The sequence below is a fragment of the Heptranchias perlo genome, chromosome 25, assembly GCF_035084215.1.
Source record: "Heptranchias perlo isolate sHepPer1 chromosome 25, sHepPer1.hap1, whole genome shotgun sequence".
NCBI classification, from domain to species: Eukaryota; Metazoa; Chordata; class Chondrichthyes; order Hexanchiformes; family Hexanchidae; genus Heptranchias; species Heptranchias perlo.
Window position 1 is genome coordinate 12,411,547 of NC_090349.1, and position 19,016 is coordinate 12,430,562.

The 19,016-nt window shown below is 46.1% G+C and overlaps 1 protein-coding gene across 1 annotated transcript in view; it reads left to right on the forward strand.

Moving 5' to 3' along the window:
- slc2a11b (solute carrier family 2 member 11b) overlaps positions 1 to 19,016 on the forward strand; it is a 93,558-nt gene that overhangs the window by 64,074 nt on the left and 10,468 nt on the right. The window contains exons 9-10 of the mRNA XM_068005627.1: positions 13,192 to 13,293; positions 18,466 to 18,541. Coding sequence (XP_067861728.1) covers positions 13,192 to 13,293; positions 18,466 to 18,541 — 178 coding nt within the window. The remainder of the gene's footprint in view (positions 1 to 13,191; positions 13,294 to 18,465; positions 18,542 to 19,016) is intronic.

The window sequence follows — 19,016 nt, forward strand, 5'->3', positions numbered from 1 at the left end:
ATAGATGGTTGAAAAAAAAGGGGGATGAAGAGATATGGGAACAGAGCAGGCACATGGGAGTAGGACTACTGCTGTACTTTAACAGGATGCTACCAGCAGATCCATAACATCGATTATCTGATGCCGCCTCACAGACATCCCTCACGTGCTAGCCTTTACCTCATTCAGTCAATCTTGCTGGAGAAACTTGTGCACAATGCCTGTGAAAGACAGGTGACTGGAGGAGGCATCGTGGACATTAGAGTGCTGACCCCCTATGAGGAGCGGGTGGTAGAGCTCTTGGAGGGACACTCTGTTCTCATCATAGAGCACTTTAAGAAGAATGTCAAGGTCTTAGAGAGTGCGCAGATGCTATTTACATAAGAACATAAGAAATTGGAGCAGGAGTAGGCCATACGGCCCCTCAAGCCTGCTCCGCCATTCAGTGAGATCATGGCTGATCTGTGATCTCAACTCCACTTTCCTGCCCGATCCCCTTTTCTCTTGATTTCCTTAGAGTCCAAAAATCTATCCATCTCAGTCTTGAGTATTCTCAATGACTGAGCATCCACAGCCCTCTAGAGAATTCCAAAGATTCACAACCCTCCGATTGGCCTACTCCTGCTCCAATTTCTTATGTTCTTATAGTAAAGGGAATTAGGGGTTATGGGGAGCGGGCAGGAAATTGGACATGAAGCTGAGTTCGGATCGGTCAATGCCCTGTGGGTGGCGGAGAGGGCCCAGGGGCTATGTGGCCGGGTCCTGCTCCGACTTCTTGTGTTCTTTAGATTTGTGGTTGGGATCAGATCAGCCATGATCTTATTGAATGGCGGAGCAGGCTCGAGGGGCCGATTGGCCTACTCCTGCTCCAATTTCTTATGTTCTTATGTTCTTATCTCAGTCCTAAATGGCCAACCCCTTATCCAGAGACTATGCCCCCTGGTTCTGGACTCTCCAACCAGGAGAAACAATCTCTCAGCATCTACCCTGTCAAGCCATCTCAGAATCTTATGTTTCAATTAGATCACCTCTCATCCTTCTGAACTCCAGAGAGTATAGGCCCAGTCTACTCAAACTCTCCTCTTGGGACAACCCTCTCGTCCCAGGAATCAATCTATTGAACCTTTGTTGCATTGCCTCTAAGGCAAGTATATCCTTCCTTAGGTAAGGAGACCAAAACTGTACACAATACTCCAGGTGTGGTCTCACCAAAGCCCTGTACAATTGCAGCAAGACTTCCTTACTCTTGTACTCCAAGCCCCTTGCAATAAAGGCCAACACACCATTTGCTTCCTAATTGCTTGCTGTACCTGCATGTTAACTTCCTGTGTTTCGTGTACAAGGACACCCAAATCCCTCTGAACACCAACATTTAATAGTTTCTCATCATTTAAAAAATATTTTATTTTTCTATTCTTCCTACCAAAGTGAATAACCTCACATTTCCTCACATTATACTCCATTTGCCACCTGCTTGCCCACTAACTTAACCTGTCGATATCCTTTTGCAGACTCCCGATGTTAGTGTGGAGGCGGGATGGCAGCGGGGGAGTGATTGTGCGCGTGGGTAACCCACCCAATATAAAATGTCTGTTGCGCACATGATCGTGAGTCAATTGGAGCCACTTAACTTGGCTTCCGGGTTTGCCGTCCGAAAGCTGCGCAGCGGGCGGACTGCACACCCACATCACAGGTTGTCAGCTGGAGGAGCTCTATTTAAAGGGGCAGTCCTCCAATGGCTGCTCCTGGAGCAAACACCCACACAGCACAATGGAGCAGCACAGGGGAAATGCTGCTCCTAGATTTATTGATGCCTCACTCCAGGTGCTACTGGATGGGGTGAGGAGGAGGAGGGATGTCTTCTACCCGGCGGATGGGAGGAAGTGGCCTGCCTCTGCCACCGCCACCAAGAAGACCTGGCTTGAGATGGCAGAGGAGGTCACCAGCAGCAGCAACATCTCCCGCACTTGGATCCAGTGCAGGAAGCGCTTCAATGACCTAACTAGGTCAGCCAAAGTGAGTACACTTACTGATTCTCCTACACGCCGTCTTCCACATCACCGCCCCCACCCCCCCCAACTCATTGTGCACTGCCAACACTACTCTATCACATCACTCCTCACACCCACTCAAAGCCCATCCTCAACTTACCTGCAGTTCCTCACCACTTCCTCACCTCCCCAATACTCATCCCACCACTACCACTCAACCCAATCCTCATACAATGTCAGGGCTCTGTCTCATACTCACCCTCTGATGCATCTCTTTCACGATCGGCCGCACCCAAACCAATGCCTTCATCGGTTGGCCACATCACCATCACTCACTCACGCGACTGTACTTTCTCCCCTCATAGAAGAGAGCCCAGAATACACTGGAGAGGGCGAGGACCGGAGGGGGGCCGCAACAAATCGTCGTCCTAACAGATGCGGAACAGGAGGCGCTGGAGCTGAGCCGCACCCTCGAGTGCCTGTCCGTCGGGGACGCCTAGCCTGGCACCCAACAAACGTCTGGTGACGTAACTTTAACATTCAGCACACACAATATGAATTGATGTTAACAATGCTTGCCATCTTCAGCACCTCAGTATGCTCATCGCAACATGACACATCTGTGATGATGCTTAATATTGCCTTCTGTTCTCTTACAGGGCCGTCAGCGACCGCAGTGACGGCAGAGGGCGATTCCTCAGAGGACCTGCTGGCCTCTGAAGGTGCACCGTCACATCTGAGTGAGCCATCCACGAGCGCAGATACTCACACCTCGGTGAGTCCTAGTCCTCAGCTCATTGGGTTGGCACCTGGTGAGTTACCACACACATGTGAGCACGAGCAGACACTGGTGGCAGAGGCAGCTGCGGGGGTGGGAGCACTCCTCTCCAGGCTCTGCTCAGCTGGATGCAGATGCTGAACCCTGGGGGCCATCCTTTAAAAGGAGAATGATCGAGGGACAGCAGCACATTTGCGAGGTGCTGGAACAGGTGCCACACACACTCTCCACAATAGCGCAGAGGATGGAGGAGTCCAACTCCTGCTTGAGTGGAATGGTGGCACAGGTACGGGAGGGAATCTCTAAGATAGTGTCACAGGGACATGAGGGCATCTCTGAGATAGTGTCACATGGACATGACCAACTCCCTGATATACTGTCACAGGAACGTGAGGGCATCTCTGAGATAGTGTCACAGTGACTTGAGCAACTCCCTGAGATACTGTCACGGGTAAGTGCAGGAATGTCTGCAATGGAGGGAAGGCTAGCCTCCATTGAGCTTCAAGCCTGGCTCACAAATGAGTCCATTCAGGCCCTGTTAACGGCCGTTTAACTCAGGGTGAACAACATTCTGCCGCCTTAAACAGGCAGGCAGATACACTAGCACTGGTCTTACAAGGCTTCACACATGTCCTCCAAACTGTCGTCCAGCAGAGTGGTAGGAGTGGTGTGGGCCTGGCCCTGGGGAGGGATGATGGCGAAAGGGGACATGGAAGTGGGGACGCCACTCAAAGCACCTGTTGCTCCCCCCTCAACCAGTACCCACAATGCTGCCACCTCTCCAGGTGGCCGAGTCTGCCCCTGCATAGGTGCAGGTGGAGCAGGTGGAGCAGTCTTTGGAGGGGCCCTCACAGGCACCAAAACCCAGAGGGCATAGGCCCAAAGCACCTAATCAGTCAGGGCATGAACAAGAGCAACCTGCCACTACCCCTGCTGCAGCCACAGGGGATGCACCACATAGAAGTAGTCGGAAGAGAAAGGCAAAGGTTTTGTGAGCACAAAGGATATGCACAAGGGTGTTTGATGGTTGGTCATGTTTTTTATTTATATTTGCTTTTTGTTGAACTCACATTAAATATTATTATTGTCACCACTACTGCCACGTCTTGGCCATTCTTGACTGGCTTCAGTAATAAGGCCCTTTCATGAGGTTCACCATGAACGCTGACACTTGATGCCACCCATTGGGTCACTCTACAGTGGGTGTATGTGTAGTTGCAGGACTGTTTTGTGCAGGGAGGAGTGTGGGGGTGCTGGTGTAGACGCTGCTCTATCCAGGTGGTGTGCGTAGTTTTCACACTGTCTGATGTTAGGAGAACCGTTCACATATCAGTGACTCCCTGGCCTCACGAGCAGCCAGGTGAGCTGCTGCTCTGCACATAGGTTGCTCCTCCTCCTCCTCCTCCTCCTCACTGTGGGTGTCAGATGTGGATGGGGCCTCCTGAAGCGGCACCCCTCTCTGTTGTGCTATGTTCCACGACTATAATGCGTCCCACTCTGTCTGGTGCGCATTGAAGCGCTCCCCCAGAACGATCAAGGCATCAAATCGCATCTTGAGCAGCCCAATAGCATGCTTAATTGTAGACCTGTTGGCGATGTGGGTGTCGTTATAGCGACGCTGTTGCTCGGTGACGGGGTTCCTTAGAGGTGTCATGAGCCACGTGTGCGGGGGGTGTCCCTTGTCCCCGAGGAGCCAGCCCTTAAGGGTGTTCGGTGCACGGAAGAGGGGTGGGATCCTCAGCGTGTTTCCCATGCTGTGGGAAACATTCCTGTTGCAACAGATGTGTTTCAGCCAGCAGCCAGTGGGAGATTCAAATGCTTATTTAACAGATGGGGAGAAAAGGTCACTTATTGCAGCAGGGCACTCTGTTATTTCAGACAAAGTTTTGGCTGCAAGATCTTTGTGTTTGCACTGAAAATTCTTACTTTCTACTCAAAATTCTGCTTTTCAAACATATTTAACTACTTTGCGGACCCCCTCAAACTCACACTGTCAGGGTGGGGGGCGCCATGGCTGCATTCACCACTACATCCGAGGACGAGCAATATCACCAGCCTCGCCAGGCTCGGTGTCCACCTCCGCCATGTGGAGCTCCACAACACAGTGCTGTGCCACAGGCACCTGCACAAGAGCACGGACGGCAATAGCCGGAGGATGAAGATATTGTGGCAGCTGCCAGGGTATCTGGCGCACACATGAAGGAATCTTTTGCTGTGGTCACAGAGGAGCTGGGTGTTGATGAACAGTCCTGGCTCATGTGGAGGTGCCCGTATTGCTACATGGGTGCAATCAATTGCACCCTGCACCCATGGGAAGCCAGCCACAGAGTGGAATCCCACTGCCCTCTCTGTCTGGCTGAGATCGTCCATGGGGAAGTTGATGTAGTGCGAGGCTCTGCGAAACAAGCCGTCGGTGACCTGCCTTGTGCACTTGTGTGCAAACGACTGAGAGACCCCGGCGATATCCCCTATGGCACCCTGGAATGATCCGAAGGCGAAGAAGTTGAGGGCAGTGGTGACTTTGACAGCGATAGGTAAAGAGATGCTGCTCGGCCCAGCCGGGAGCAGCTCGGCATGAAGGAGGCTGCAGATGAGTGCGACTACCTGGCGACTGTCTCTGAGCCTCCATATGCACTGCTCCTCAGAGAGATCCAGGAAGCTGAGCCTCGGTCTGTAGACCCTGTGGCGAGGGTAGTGCCTCCTGCAACGTCGCTCTCTCTGTTGTTGCCCTCTCTGCTCTTGTGCAGGTGCCTGTGGCACAGCACTGTGTTGTGAAGCTCCACATTGCGGAGGTGGACTGCGTGCCTGGCGAGGCTGGTGATGTTGCTCGTCCTCGGATGTAGTGATGAATGCAGCCATGGCGCCCCCCATCCTGACAGTGTGAGTTTGAGGGGGTCCGCAAAGTAGTTAAATATGTTTAAACAGCAGAATTTTGAGTAGAAAGTAAGAATTTTCAGTGCAAACACAAAGATCTTGCAGCCAAAACTTTGTCTGAAATAACAGAGTGCCCTGCTGCAATAAGTGACCTTTTCTCCCCATCTGTCAAATAAGCATTTGAATCTCCCACTGGCTGCTGGCTGAAACATGTCTGTTGCAACATTGAAACACGCTGAGGATGTTTCAAAATCGCACCCCTGCAAAAATGTGGAGAAAATTAAGTACTTCAAGTACTTAAACTACCTCAACAACTATGTAAATGATCCTCCCGCCGGCTTTAATTGCCGGTGGGACTTCCGTATTCGGGAGATGCGCGCCCACCCAGACGCGTCAATGAGGAACCCAGAAGTCTGCAGGTTTGAGCCGGGCTCCAAACGTGAACGGGATTTCCCCGATTTTCAGAGCTCCACTGCCCCCAACGCACCCACTACTTCACTGGAAAATCGAGCCCTTTGTGTCCTCCTCATAGCTTACTTTCCCACCTCGCTTTCTATCGTCAGCAAACTTGGATACATTACACTCGGTCCCTTCATCTAAATTATTAATATAGATTGTAAATAGCTGAGGCCCAAGCACCGATCCTTGCGGCACCCCACTAGTTACAACTGGCAACCTGAAAATTACCCGTTTATTCCTACTCTCTGGTTTCTGTCCATTAACCAATCCTCTATCCATGTTAATATATTACCCCCAAACCCATGAGCCCTTATTTTGTGTAACAACCTTTCGTGTGGCACCTTATCAAATGCCTTTTGAAAATTCAAATATACTACATCCGCTGGTTCCCCTTTATCTACCCTGTTAGTCAAAAAACTCTGATAGGTTTGTCTTGCATGATTTCCCTTTCATAAAACCATGTTGACTCTGTCTAATCATATTTTGATTTCCTAAGTGCCCTGTTATCATGTCCTTAATAATGGATTCCAGCATTTTCCCGATGGCTGATATCAGGCTAACTGGTCTGTAGTTCCCTGATTTCTCTCTCCCTCCTTGAATAGCGGGGTTACATTTGCTACCTTCCAATCCACTGGATCCATTCTAGAATCTAGGGAATTTTGGAAGATCACAACCAATGCATCCACTATCTCTGCAGCCACCCCTTTTAGAACCCTAGGATGTAGACCATCAGGTCCAGGGGATTTGTTGGCTTTTAGTCCCTTTAATTTCTCCAGTACTTTTTCTTCACTAATATTAATTACTTTAAGTTCCTCACTCTCATTAGACCCTTGGTTCCCCACTATTTCTGGTATGTTCTTTGTGTCTTCTCCTATGAAGACAGGCACAAAATATCTGTTCAACGTCTCTGCCATTTCCTTATTCCCCATTATAATTTCTCCTGTCTCAGCCTCTAAGGGATCCAGGTTTACTTTTGCTACTCTCTTCTTTTTTATATACTTGTAGAAGCTCTTACAATCTGTTTTTATATTTCTTGCTAGTTTACTTTCATATTCTATAATTTTTCCATCTTTATCAATTTTTTGGTCAACCTTTGCTGGTTTCTAAAACTCTCCTAATCCTCAGGCTTGCTACTCTTCTTGGCAACATTATAATCCTCTTCTTTTAATCTAATACTATCCTTTACGTCTTTAGTTAGCCACGGATGACTCACTTTTCCCGTGGAGTTTTTATTTCTGAATGGAATGTATACTCATTGAGAATTATGAAATATTCCTTTAAATGTTTGCCATTGCTTATCGACCGTCATATCTTTTAATCTAATTTCTTAGCCAACTCGCCCCTCATTCATATGTAATGGGCTTTGTTTAAGTTTAAGATTCTAGTTTTGGATTTAAGTACGTCAATCTTGAATTCAATGTGAAATTCTATCATATTATGATCACTCTTCCCCAAAGGATTCCTCACTATGAGATTACTAATTAACCCTGTCTCATTACACAAGACAAGATCTAAAATAGTCTGTTCCCTGGTTGGTTCCATGACGTATTGTTCTAGGAAACTGTCTTGCATGCATTCCACGAACTTGTCCTCTAAACTACTTTTGTCATTTTGATTTGCCCAGTGTATATGAAGATTAAAGTCCCCCACAATTACTGCATTTCCTTTGTTACAAGCTCCTCTTATTTCTTGATTAATACTCTGTCCAACAGTATAACTACTGTTAGGGGCCTATAAACCACTCCCACCTGTGTTTTCTGCCCTTTATTATTTCTTAGCTCCACCCATACTGATTCTACCTCCTGATCTTCTGAGCTAAGATCCTTTCTCACTACTGTCCTTATGTCATCCCTTTATTATCAGGGCCAACCCCACTCCTTTTCCATTTTGCCGATCTTTTTGAAAAGTCAAGTACCGTGGAATATTTAGTTCCCAACCTTGGTCACCTCGCAACCATGTCTTAGTAACGGCCACTAGATCAAACCCATTTATCTCTATTTGTGCCATTAATTCATCTATCTTGTTCCGAATGCTTCGTGCATTCAGATAAAGCGATTTACTAGAATGATACCAGGGTCGAGGGACTTCGGTTATGTGGAGAGACTAGAGAAGCTAGGATTGTTCTCGTTAGAGCAGAGAAGGTTAAGGGAAGATTTAATAGAGGTGTTCAAAATTATGATGGGGTTTTGATAGAGTAAATAGGGAGAAACTGTGTCCACCAGCAGGAGGGTCAGTAACCAGAGGACACAGATTTTAGATAATTGACAAGAGAGCCAGAGAGGAGATGAGGAGAATGTTTTTTACGCAGAGAGTTGTTATGATCTGGAATGCATTGCCTGAAAGGGTGGAGGAAGCAGATTCAATAGTAACTTTCAAAAGAGAATTTGAAGGGGAAAATATTGCAGGGCTATGGGGAAAGAGCAGGGAGAGTGGGACTAATTGGCTAGCTCTTTCAAAAGCCGGCACATGGGTGGAATGACTTCCTGTGCTGTGTATGTATTGTATATGGTGAGATCTCTGCAGGCTTCAGGTTAGTGGGTATAGACCTAGATATCACCGTGGCATCCCTGTATAGCTGCAGAGACAAAGTAAGCTCCTCGTCCTTCATTACCTCCTCAATCTCTAGAGGTTCTACTCACTCATTCTTAGCTTATGCTTTCCTTTCCTGCAGATCCATCAGGATAACAGGGGGCAATGGAAGAGGATCTGGAGGAAAATGATGATAAGGAGGAGGGAAGAAATTTCTTCCTGATAGATTGTTGTTGAGAATGATGAGCAACAGGCCACAGAAGAGCCCCTGGATCAAGATCCTAATTCATCTTCCTGTACTCCAACCCCCTCATTATCACCCACTATATCACTTGTTTCCTCACACACCAGTTCAGATACTTTCATCCGGGGGAAGGAGATAGTGTAAGTGAGGATGTGGCACCGGATCATTCACAGTGCCTGGGGAGTGGGTGAGGATATACCACCTACCCAGCAGAGGCTAGGGAGTCATGGGACTCCAATCTCCTGGGTCCTTGCTTGAAAAGAAGAATGTTCATGGAATATCACACCTACATGCAGGCACTAAGGACAGTCTCCCGGTATGTGCAGCAAATGTTAGGTGTGACTCAAGAGTGTACAGGCTCCTTTTGCAGTAACATCATGGAAGGTTTTTGCTCATTGCAGGCATCAATGTGGAGCATGTGGCAGTTTCACTGGAATCTGCTACAGTCCCCTAGCTCAAAAGTGGCCCGGGACTAGTCATGGCCTCCTTCTCTTCCTCCTCCTCCACTGCAGAAGCAGAGTCTGCAACCCCACAGTAGGTTGGACAGAAGCCTGCATACCAGCTTTCAGACAGTTGGGGTCAGGTTACAGGTCACTGTCTCTCAGGGTTTTCAGTATCTGGCAGCTGCCATTAGACCAGCCATCCTACTGATCAATGAATACACAGATCCTCGGCCCAGTAGAATGATGACACGTGGAATTGACCTCTATGAGGCTGCTTTTACTCCTGACAGCAATACAAGTCAGATGTGTGGCCTATCCGTTCAGAGCATCATTGCAAGTGGCTCGTAGAAGACAAAGCTGCCCAGGCAGATGCTCGAGATGCAGTCCGCAGTGGGTGCTTCCCAGGATTAAACAGATATGAGAGGAAAGCCACCTCAGTCCCATGAACAGTCAACCACCTCTTATGATACTGAGCCCTCAGGTTACATCTGGGAGAAGCACTAGAACAGGAGAAAGAATGTAAATTCAGATACCATGAAGATGCAGATGTGAAGAAAGAGTAGGATGGCTAATGCTCACTTAAAAATTATTGTAATAAAAGAAAAGGTGCATTTATTTTCTGCTCATTTATTCATTGAGCTTATGAAGACTTTCAGGGTCTGGCAGAAGTAAAGAGGTTTGAGATGTGTACTACATTGTAGGAATTGGACTTGACCAGAAGGCCAATGGGAAATGGAGTGATGACAAAGGAAGACACCTAAACAAAGATGAATACCTCACTGATTAGTTTCATTCAGATTCCCTTTATAATCCTTCGAGTGATGGTACTCATGAGGTTCCATTCCATGTCTCCCTGCCCCCAAAGCAGCTGGGGCCACTTCACCAGGAATATCCAAGTCCAGGTCTTTTTGCATGGCAAAGTTGCGCAGGGCACAGCAGGCTACAACTATGTGGGATATACCCTCGGGAGCTGATTGCAGAACCCTTCTTGATCTATCCAGCCAGCGAAAGCACCCTTTAAGGCTCTTATAGTTCTCTCTAAGACAACGCATGTAAAGGCATGTGCCACATTGCAGTGGTCCTCAGCTTCTGTTCTTGCAAATCACAGAGGGATCACTATCCATAGTAGAAAGGGGTACATTTTATTGGACAAAAGCCATCTGCTTACTTCACTCTCTTCCTTGAACACCAGGGAGGCTAAATTCTCGAGAACAAAGGCAACCTCCAGCAACTTTGGCTTTGATTTGGAGAATTCTTTGGAGTTGGGCGCACATTACATGAATATTCAATGACTAGAACGTCTTCCTATTCATTAAAGCTCAGGGAGTTAACTGCAGGAAGTGGCAATGCTATGTGTGTACAATCTATTGCAACCTGGTCTTTGGGAAACCAGTAACATTATAAACCTCTATTATGCTTTCTATCATTCCAAATTGGATGAATTTCCCATCTCTCCTATAAATGGTGTCAGTGAGCTGACGGATGCATGCTCGGAATACAGCCTGGTGATGTAACACTCCCACGGCTGCTTGAAATGAGCCGATCGGCATGGTAACCTTTAAAACCACAGGCAAAGATGTTTGGGCTGATGATCTTGGCTGCAGGACTTCATGCAGAAACTGGCACGGCTCTCTTACAGCCCCTCTCATGAACCACATTCTTCTCAGGCAAAGCTCCTCACTGAGATCTTCATAAGGTCTGCATGGCCTGTACATTCTTTGTGGGGGGGATAATATCCTCCTCAGTTGCTACCTCATCTCCTTTGGGAAAGTAATATCGTCCACAGGTGGTGTCTCACCTTCCTTGGGGAGAGTAATGTCCTCCTCGGGTGCTGCTTCACCCTGCTTTCCTCAATCCTGTTTACTCCTCCTCCTCTGTTTAAAATAGTGAACAAGTGAATGCCCATTGGGAATGTCCATCATGTTTATTCAAAACCCCTTACTTTGGGTGGGGTCTTACAGGCTGTCAGAGGCAAGACCAGCTCTGTACAGGTGCACTGCAAAAACAAAAACTGCTCCAAAAGATCTCTACAAACACCAGCGATCACCATTTTAAACATCTCCAGGCTACACACACCTTAGCCAGTATCAACCCACGCCTCATTAGTTGTGAAATACCCTCGATGCATTAGGAATACAAATCACAGGATCTCAGCCCACCAGTGACAACCCCCTTATTAGCATATATTAAAAGGTCCCGGCGGCATTGAAGTGCACATCACAAGAAGCCCTGAGATCCGCCGGGAACAGTGCCACAGGCATCACAGGGCAAACCGGGCATAGAACAAGATGTGCATCAATTTTTAGACTTCACAAAGTGGAAATGCCATTCTAGTGCCAATGATGAGCTGGAAAAGGCGAGTAAATTCAAGGCCGGAGTCAGTCACACAGGCTGCTGACTGGACCCACAATGTGTAGGAGCTGGATTAACATCAGTAGAGATAGAGTCAGTAACACAGGGTGCTAACTGGGTAGAGTTATTATTACAGTATGTAGGAGCTGAATTAACATAATCGAGTCTACAGAACAGAAACAGGCCATTTGGCCCAACAGGTCTATGCCAGTGTTTATGCTCCACATGAGCCTCCTTCCTCCCTACTTCATCTAACCCTATCAGTATAATCTTCTATTCCTTTCTCCCTCATCTGCTTATCTAGTTTCCCCCTAAATGAAAAGCAAAATACTGCGGATGCTGAAAATCTGAAATAAAAACAGAAACTGCTGGAAATACTCAGCAAGTCAGGCAGCATCTGTGGAGAAAGAAACAGAGCTAACGTTTCAGCTGCAATTTATGGAAGGCTATTATTTCTGACCTACAGATGCTAAGGGATCAACTTGAGAGCTCGTCGATAGCAGGCTTCATGCTTTTAGTGTCAGCCAACGGTTTGTCCCTACACAGATCCCTGGTCATATGCAAAGGAGCAGCCAGCAGCTGGGGTTTGGCGGAAGGGGAGACAGATAAGGACTCCACTTCTCAGGCTAAGGCCCATCCTCCTCAAAGGAGTGCAAAAAAAATCAGGTAAGGGACAGCAGATGCCTAGGCGAAGTTCTGACGAAAGGTCATCGATCTGAAACGTTAGCTCTGTTTCTTTCTCCACAGATGCTGCCTGACTTGCTGAGTATTTCCAGCATTTTCTGTTTTTATTCCCCTTAAATGAATCTATGCTATTCGCCTCAACTACTCCTTGTGGTAGCGAGTTCCACATTCATGCTACTGTTTGGGTAAAGAAGTTTCTCCTGAATTCCCTATTAGATTTATTAGTGACTATCTTATATTGATGACCTCTAGTTTTGGACTCCCATAAGAGGAGACATTTTCTCCAAATCTACCATTTAAACTCTTTCATTATCTTAAAGACCTCTATCAGGTCATCCCTCAGCCTTCTCTTTTCTAGAGAAAAGAGCCCCAGCCTGTTCAGCTTTTCCTGATAAGTATATCCTCTCAGTTCTGGTATCATCCTTGTGAATCTTTTTTGTACAGTCTCCAATACCTCTATATCCTTTTTATAATATGGAGACCAGAACTGTGCCCAGTACTCCAAGTTTGGTCTAACCAGTAGAGATAGAGACAGTAACACAATGTTGCTAACTGGGTGAAGTTATTAAACCCATAGTATGTAAGAGCTGGATTGAGTCAGTAACACAGGGTGCTAATTGGGCAGAGTTACTAAGACCCACAGTGTATAGGAGCTGGATTAACATCAGTAGAGATAGAGTCAGTAACACAGGGTGTTTGAATGATCGTACAATTTCAATTGCATGAGATAATTCAGTTTGATTTTTTTTCAGTGGATCCTGAAGTCAGTCGCTATGTGAAGCGCCAGAACATTGTGAATGCGTAAATCTTCATCTTGCTATATCTGAGACAGTGCTGACGGTGTCATTGCTTCCTCAGGGCCTTATGATTGAAAGTCTCGGAAGGCGAGTGCTCATGCTCGGTGGTTATTCACTCATGGCTCTATGGTGCGCTGCAATGACCATTACACTAAGCTATCAGGTAAGAAGGCTCACGTGTTGTCAGCTACGAGCATGTGCTAATATCAAGGAGACAAAGTGAATCAGTTTGAGACTCTCTTAACTATTCTTCAAGGATTTGGGTTCAAAACTTGGGGGTACAAATTCTGCTGTGCCACACCTGGCACACAGTGAATATCAGGAAATCACACACTACCTAGCCCATGATTTTGCATCCATTAAAGTCAATGGGTGGAAGGTCAAAGGCCAGGTGTGCACAATTTCCTGATTAAAATGCACTAGGAGCGGGGCAGCGGAATTTTTACCCCTCACTTGGCAGTATCACTTCAAAGGTGGCGGATTTTGGAAATGAAAATGTCACACTGATATACATGCCAGCTGTCAGCATTTTAAGTCACGGTCAGTGTTTCAACCCATGCGTCAGCTTGTTTCATAAGAAAAATCGGCTCGCTGGGACTGGAGGTCATCAGTATCAACCTTTCAAATAGTTTAGACGTTAGAATTTCAAGAACCAATCAATCTGATGTTGCTCTTCCCACTGTGGTTTGCACACAAATTTGTGGCAGAAAAGTCTTAAGGCTGGCTGAATATTTCTGAGAGTCACAGTTACAGGTGCATTTATTTGGCTTTTGTCCCCAAAGAAGTTGGCTCTGAATATCCGCAGGGGCTGTCCATTCCCTGCCGTAACTTTGATGGGAGATCAGTGGAACCCCTGGAGAAATGGCACAAGCAGCTGAAAATAGCTATTTACGCTGTTTCTTCAGGGGTCCCACAGATCTCGCACCAAAGTTACAGGAGAACAAATACAGAAGTTTACGGCCGTTGTTTATATTTAAAAAAACTGCTGATGTGCACCTTTTAAAACATTTTATTTCCCCAAGAATTTTCTGGGACTTGCCCGTTGTCTTGTGTGTAGGTTATTTTCTTAGCAGGGACCTGAGAACAAAATCTAGGCTGACACTTTAACACAGTACTGAGTGAGTGATGCGCTGTCAGAGGCTTCGGATTAACATCTCATCAAAGGATGGCACCTCTGACAGTGCATCACTCCTTCAGTACTGCACTAAACTGTCAGCCCAGTAAATGATTAATAGATAATAACAGATTGCAAACCTCAGTCAGAGCCACCTTTGAGTACAATATTCAGGTCCCGTACCCATCCCTGCAAACCTCCTTTTTGTGTCCTCAGTTTTTTGCTTTGAGCGAATGTATAAAGATTTTTCTTTCTAGAACAAAAAATTTCACACCTGTAGCCACATCTCCTTCTGTAATCTCTAAATCTCACATCTACTGTACTCACACTTCCTTCTGTAATCTCTAAATTTCACACCTACGGTACTCACACCTCTTTCTGTAAGACCATAAGAGACCATAAGAGGTAGGAGCAGGAGTAAGTCATTCGGCCCCTCGAGCCTGCTCCGCCATTTAATAAGGTCACGGCTAATCTGATTTTACCTCAACTCCACTTTCCCGCCCTTTCCCCATATCCTTTGACTCCCTTACTGAGCCTTGAGTGTATTCAATGACTCAGCCTCCACAGCTTTTTGGGGTAAAGAATTCCAAAGATTCACGACCCTCTGGGAGAAGAAATTTCTCCTCATTTCCGTCTTATACGGACGACCCCTTATTCTGAGACTATGCCCCCTAGTTTTAGATTCCCCATGAGAGGTAACATTCTCTCAGCATCTACCCTATCAAATCCCCTCAGAATCTTGTATGTTTCAATAAGATCTCCTCTCATCCTTCTAAACTCCAATGAGTATAGACCCAACCTGTTCAATCTTTCCTCAAAAGACAACCCTTCCATACCTGGAATCAACCTAGTGAACCTTCTCTGAACTGCCTCCAATGCAAGTATGTCCTTCCTTAAATAAGGGCACCAGAACTGTACTCAGTACTCCAGGTGTGGTCTCACCAGCACCCTGTACAGTTGTAGCATGACTTCCCTGCTTTTATATTCCATCCCCCTAGAAATAAAGGCCAATATTCTATTTGCCTTCCGGATTATCTGCTGCACCTGTATGTTGACTTTTTGTGTTTCATGTACGAGATCACCCAGATCCCTCTGTACCACAACATTTTGTAGTATTTCTCCATTCAAATAATATTTTGCTTTTTTATTTTCCCTCCCAAAATGGATGACTTCACATTTTCCCACATTATATTCCATCTGCCAAATTTTTGCCCGTTCGCTTAACCTGTCAATATCCCTTTGCAGACACTTTGTGTCCTCATCGCAACTTGCTTTTCCACCTATCTTTGTAGTCTTTAAATCTCACACCTATTGTACTCACACCCCCTTCTGTAATCTCTAAATCTCACACCTACTGCACTCACGACTCCTCCTGTAATATTTAAATCTCACACCTACTGTACTCGCTCTTTCTTCTGTTATCTCTAAATCTCACACCCGCTGTACTTACACCTCTTTCTGTAATCTTTAAATCTCACATCTATCGTACTCACAACTCTCCTGTAACATTTAAATCTCACAGCTGCTGTCTTTTCACCTCCTTCTGTAATCTTTAAATCTCACACCTACTGTACTCACACCTTCTATAATTGTTAAATTTCACACCTACTGTACTCACACCTTCTGTAATCTCCAAATCTCATACCTTCGTACTCACAACTTCTGTAATCTCCAAATCTCATACCTTCGTACTCACACCTTCTGTAATCTCCAAATCCCATACCTTCGTACTCACACCTTCTGTAATCTCTAAATCTCACAACTGCAGTACTCACACCTTCTTCTGTGATCTCTAAATCTACTGTTCCTGAAACTGCACCCTTGTTGACTACAGGTATTTGCCTCTGCAATGAAATTGATGCAATGTTGAGTAGATCTGCACCTTAAATTGTGACAAAGCCCACATCCCACTTCACTTTCAGTCTATCTCCTTGCCTTGTTGTATCATTAGGCCTGTACTGTTTTGAAGTTATTTGGGGGTCTAGTTGCCTTTCTGAAACTGTGGGGTCAAGTTTGAGAATCGGGGTGTGGGAATCGTGGGTGCAGGAATTGTGGGGTCAGGATTCGAGGGGTGCGGAATTCAGGGGGTGCAGGTGCCAAAGTGGGCGGCAATGTGAAGCCCGGAAGATTTTAATTCTCTGGCCTCGAAACCGACTCCCGTCTGCAGCCGTTGGGAATGACATCAACGCCAGTGGAGGGCCAGGCCACCGCCAGGGACCCACGGTAATGGTACCCGGCAAGGTAAATGAGGAGGGAGAGGGATTGGGAATGATCGCAGTTGGTGGAGAGGAGAATCCCAAGGCGTGGGTGGGCCAAAGTATCCTTGCAAGACCCGGGGGAGCACTCCTTCTCTGTCTGGCCCACAAGGATTTCAGATAAAAATTATTTTTCCAAACTTACCTGGCCTCTTCTGGCCACTCCATGGATTTCCGCCATGGATGAGATGTCGGGGTAATCTCTGTGCGGATCTTCCGAATGCGGAGATTAATTTGCTGCCATGCTGCCGTTGACACCACCGAGCCGCAACATTAAGATTTGAACCCGGCCCCCGCCTGCCTGCAGAGGGAACCTTGGCCGACTTCCAAGTCAGTGAAGATAAAATGTTGCCGGGTGGGAATGGTGCAGCCTAGGGTTGGTAAGTGGACTCGGATGATTTTAACCCTCCTACGTACCATTCTCGCCGGGCGAGGGGGAGGGATTAAAATCAACCACTGTGGGTCACCCTTTTCTAGTTTCCTAGATTTGTATGGTACAATATGGAGAGAGGGGTGCTGTGTTGAAATTGGGGTTAAGTGCACGTTGTTAAGGAAGCTTTATCCAGCATCTAAGCTATTATGCCTGATCTGGAAGTGCTTGATGGAGCAGTGTAGAACGACCTTTTACTGTGCATTGAACCCATACTGTACCTAGCCTGGGAGTACATGACGGAACTGTGTAGAGTAGCTTGATTTGCATTTAACTCAATTACTGACCTGAATGTTTGATGGAGAAGTGTAGAGGAGTTTTATTTTGCGTCAACCCAGGCTATACCTCACCTGGGAGAGTTTGATGAAGCAGGTTGAAGCAGTTTTACTCTGTGTCTAACCCATGCTGTACCTGATCCGGGAATGTTTAATGGGGCAGGGTAGAGCAATATATCCTTGTGTCTTGGTGTCAAATTTTGTTTGATAACGCTCCTGTGAAGTGGCTTGGCATGTTTTACTACGTTAAAGGTGCTATATAAATGCAAGTTGTTGTTGTCTCTCTCTTGGCAAAATCTCACCTATTGTCTGCCATATCAGTTAGAACAGAGATGGGGAAAACACTGAAGGGAGAGGAAACACTGATAATAAACAGCCTCCAGCAACAAGTACTGCCTCATTAAATAAAAACAATTCTTCTGTTTGTCTAATAAAGAAATTACCTTTCACCCTTTAAAAACTTTATATAAGGTTGTCATAATATTTTTATAAAGGTAGCTATATCTCCTGTCATAATTTAGGAATACAATGACAATACAATTTCAGTCTTTTTACAGCTGAAATCACCACATTCTGTGACAATCATTCACGAAGGTCATTGTACAAAGTGCATTTACCAAACTTACAGTATTATCTGTACTGTATGACAGCATCTGATGGGAAAAATAAACATTTGTATTCAATGGTTTGACACGAGATGTAATGAATGATAAAATATTGTGCACGGTTTGATTTCAGGGCCTTTCACTGTCATCAATGAGCTTACTCCTTGACCTTTGATCTCCAGGATTGAGTTACCTCCAATAGAGTACAGTGTGGTCTGCGAGCACTCGTCGAGCAAACAAGCTTTGCAAATAATAGCAACTGTAACGGTCACACTGCCCTGCCCTCTACAACATAATCAGACGTTTCCTGCACTCTGAACATTATTGCTGCATTCCTACCATTATATATTTGCTCTTTCCTTTGTGTTTTCCTCTACGATAAGAGCAAAGGGCCAACATCCTCCAGTAACACATTCCCAGTGCAGCTCCTCTCATCGATGCTGTCAGCCAGCCCGTCCTCCTCATGACCCCCACCGATAACATTGTCGTGCTCTCCCCTACCCTAGTTTGGGAACCTCTGCTGCAGATTGAAATCCTTAACTTGGTGAGCTCAAAAAATCATCCCCTTATGTACTTATTTTTAAATGTATGGAAATGCAGTGACTCCCCAGTGACACATTCTGTAACCTGCTTTCCTTTGGCTTTTGTGTTTGCAGGCTTCCTATTACTGGGTACCCTACATGACCATGAGCTGTTTGTTTGCGTTTATTCTGAGCTTCGGCCTGGGACCAGGTGGGTATATTTATAATAACTCGCAGATTAATAGGTGTTCACAAACACAGCTTCACAGTCCTATTGACTCCTTCCTTTTGTTCCAAGGCTGCTGAAATTTGTTTTATTTTAAACTACGATGAAAAAAATTAAAAACCACACCTCAAATGGTCCACGCTGCATTACGGGCAGGTTGACAGCATCGATGAGGAGGTGCATTGACAAGCTGTTCCAGGAATGTACGGGCCCCTCAATTAGCAGAGCGCACAGGCCACAGAGTCAGGAGGGTAGGCCTCATTACGCTCGGCACTAAACTCCCAATCCTATAGGAGCAGAAGTTTAAGACTTAGAAGCAGCATCTTATGCAGGAAATGGCCTCATTACACATTATGAATTATGGAATTGAATGTAAATTGGTCCCACTCTGGATTCGCCATGTAGCTCTTGGTTCACTGAGCACCTGGTTATAACCAGCATTGCACCTGATCCCGTTAGT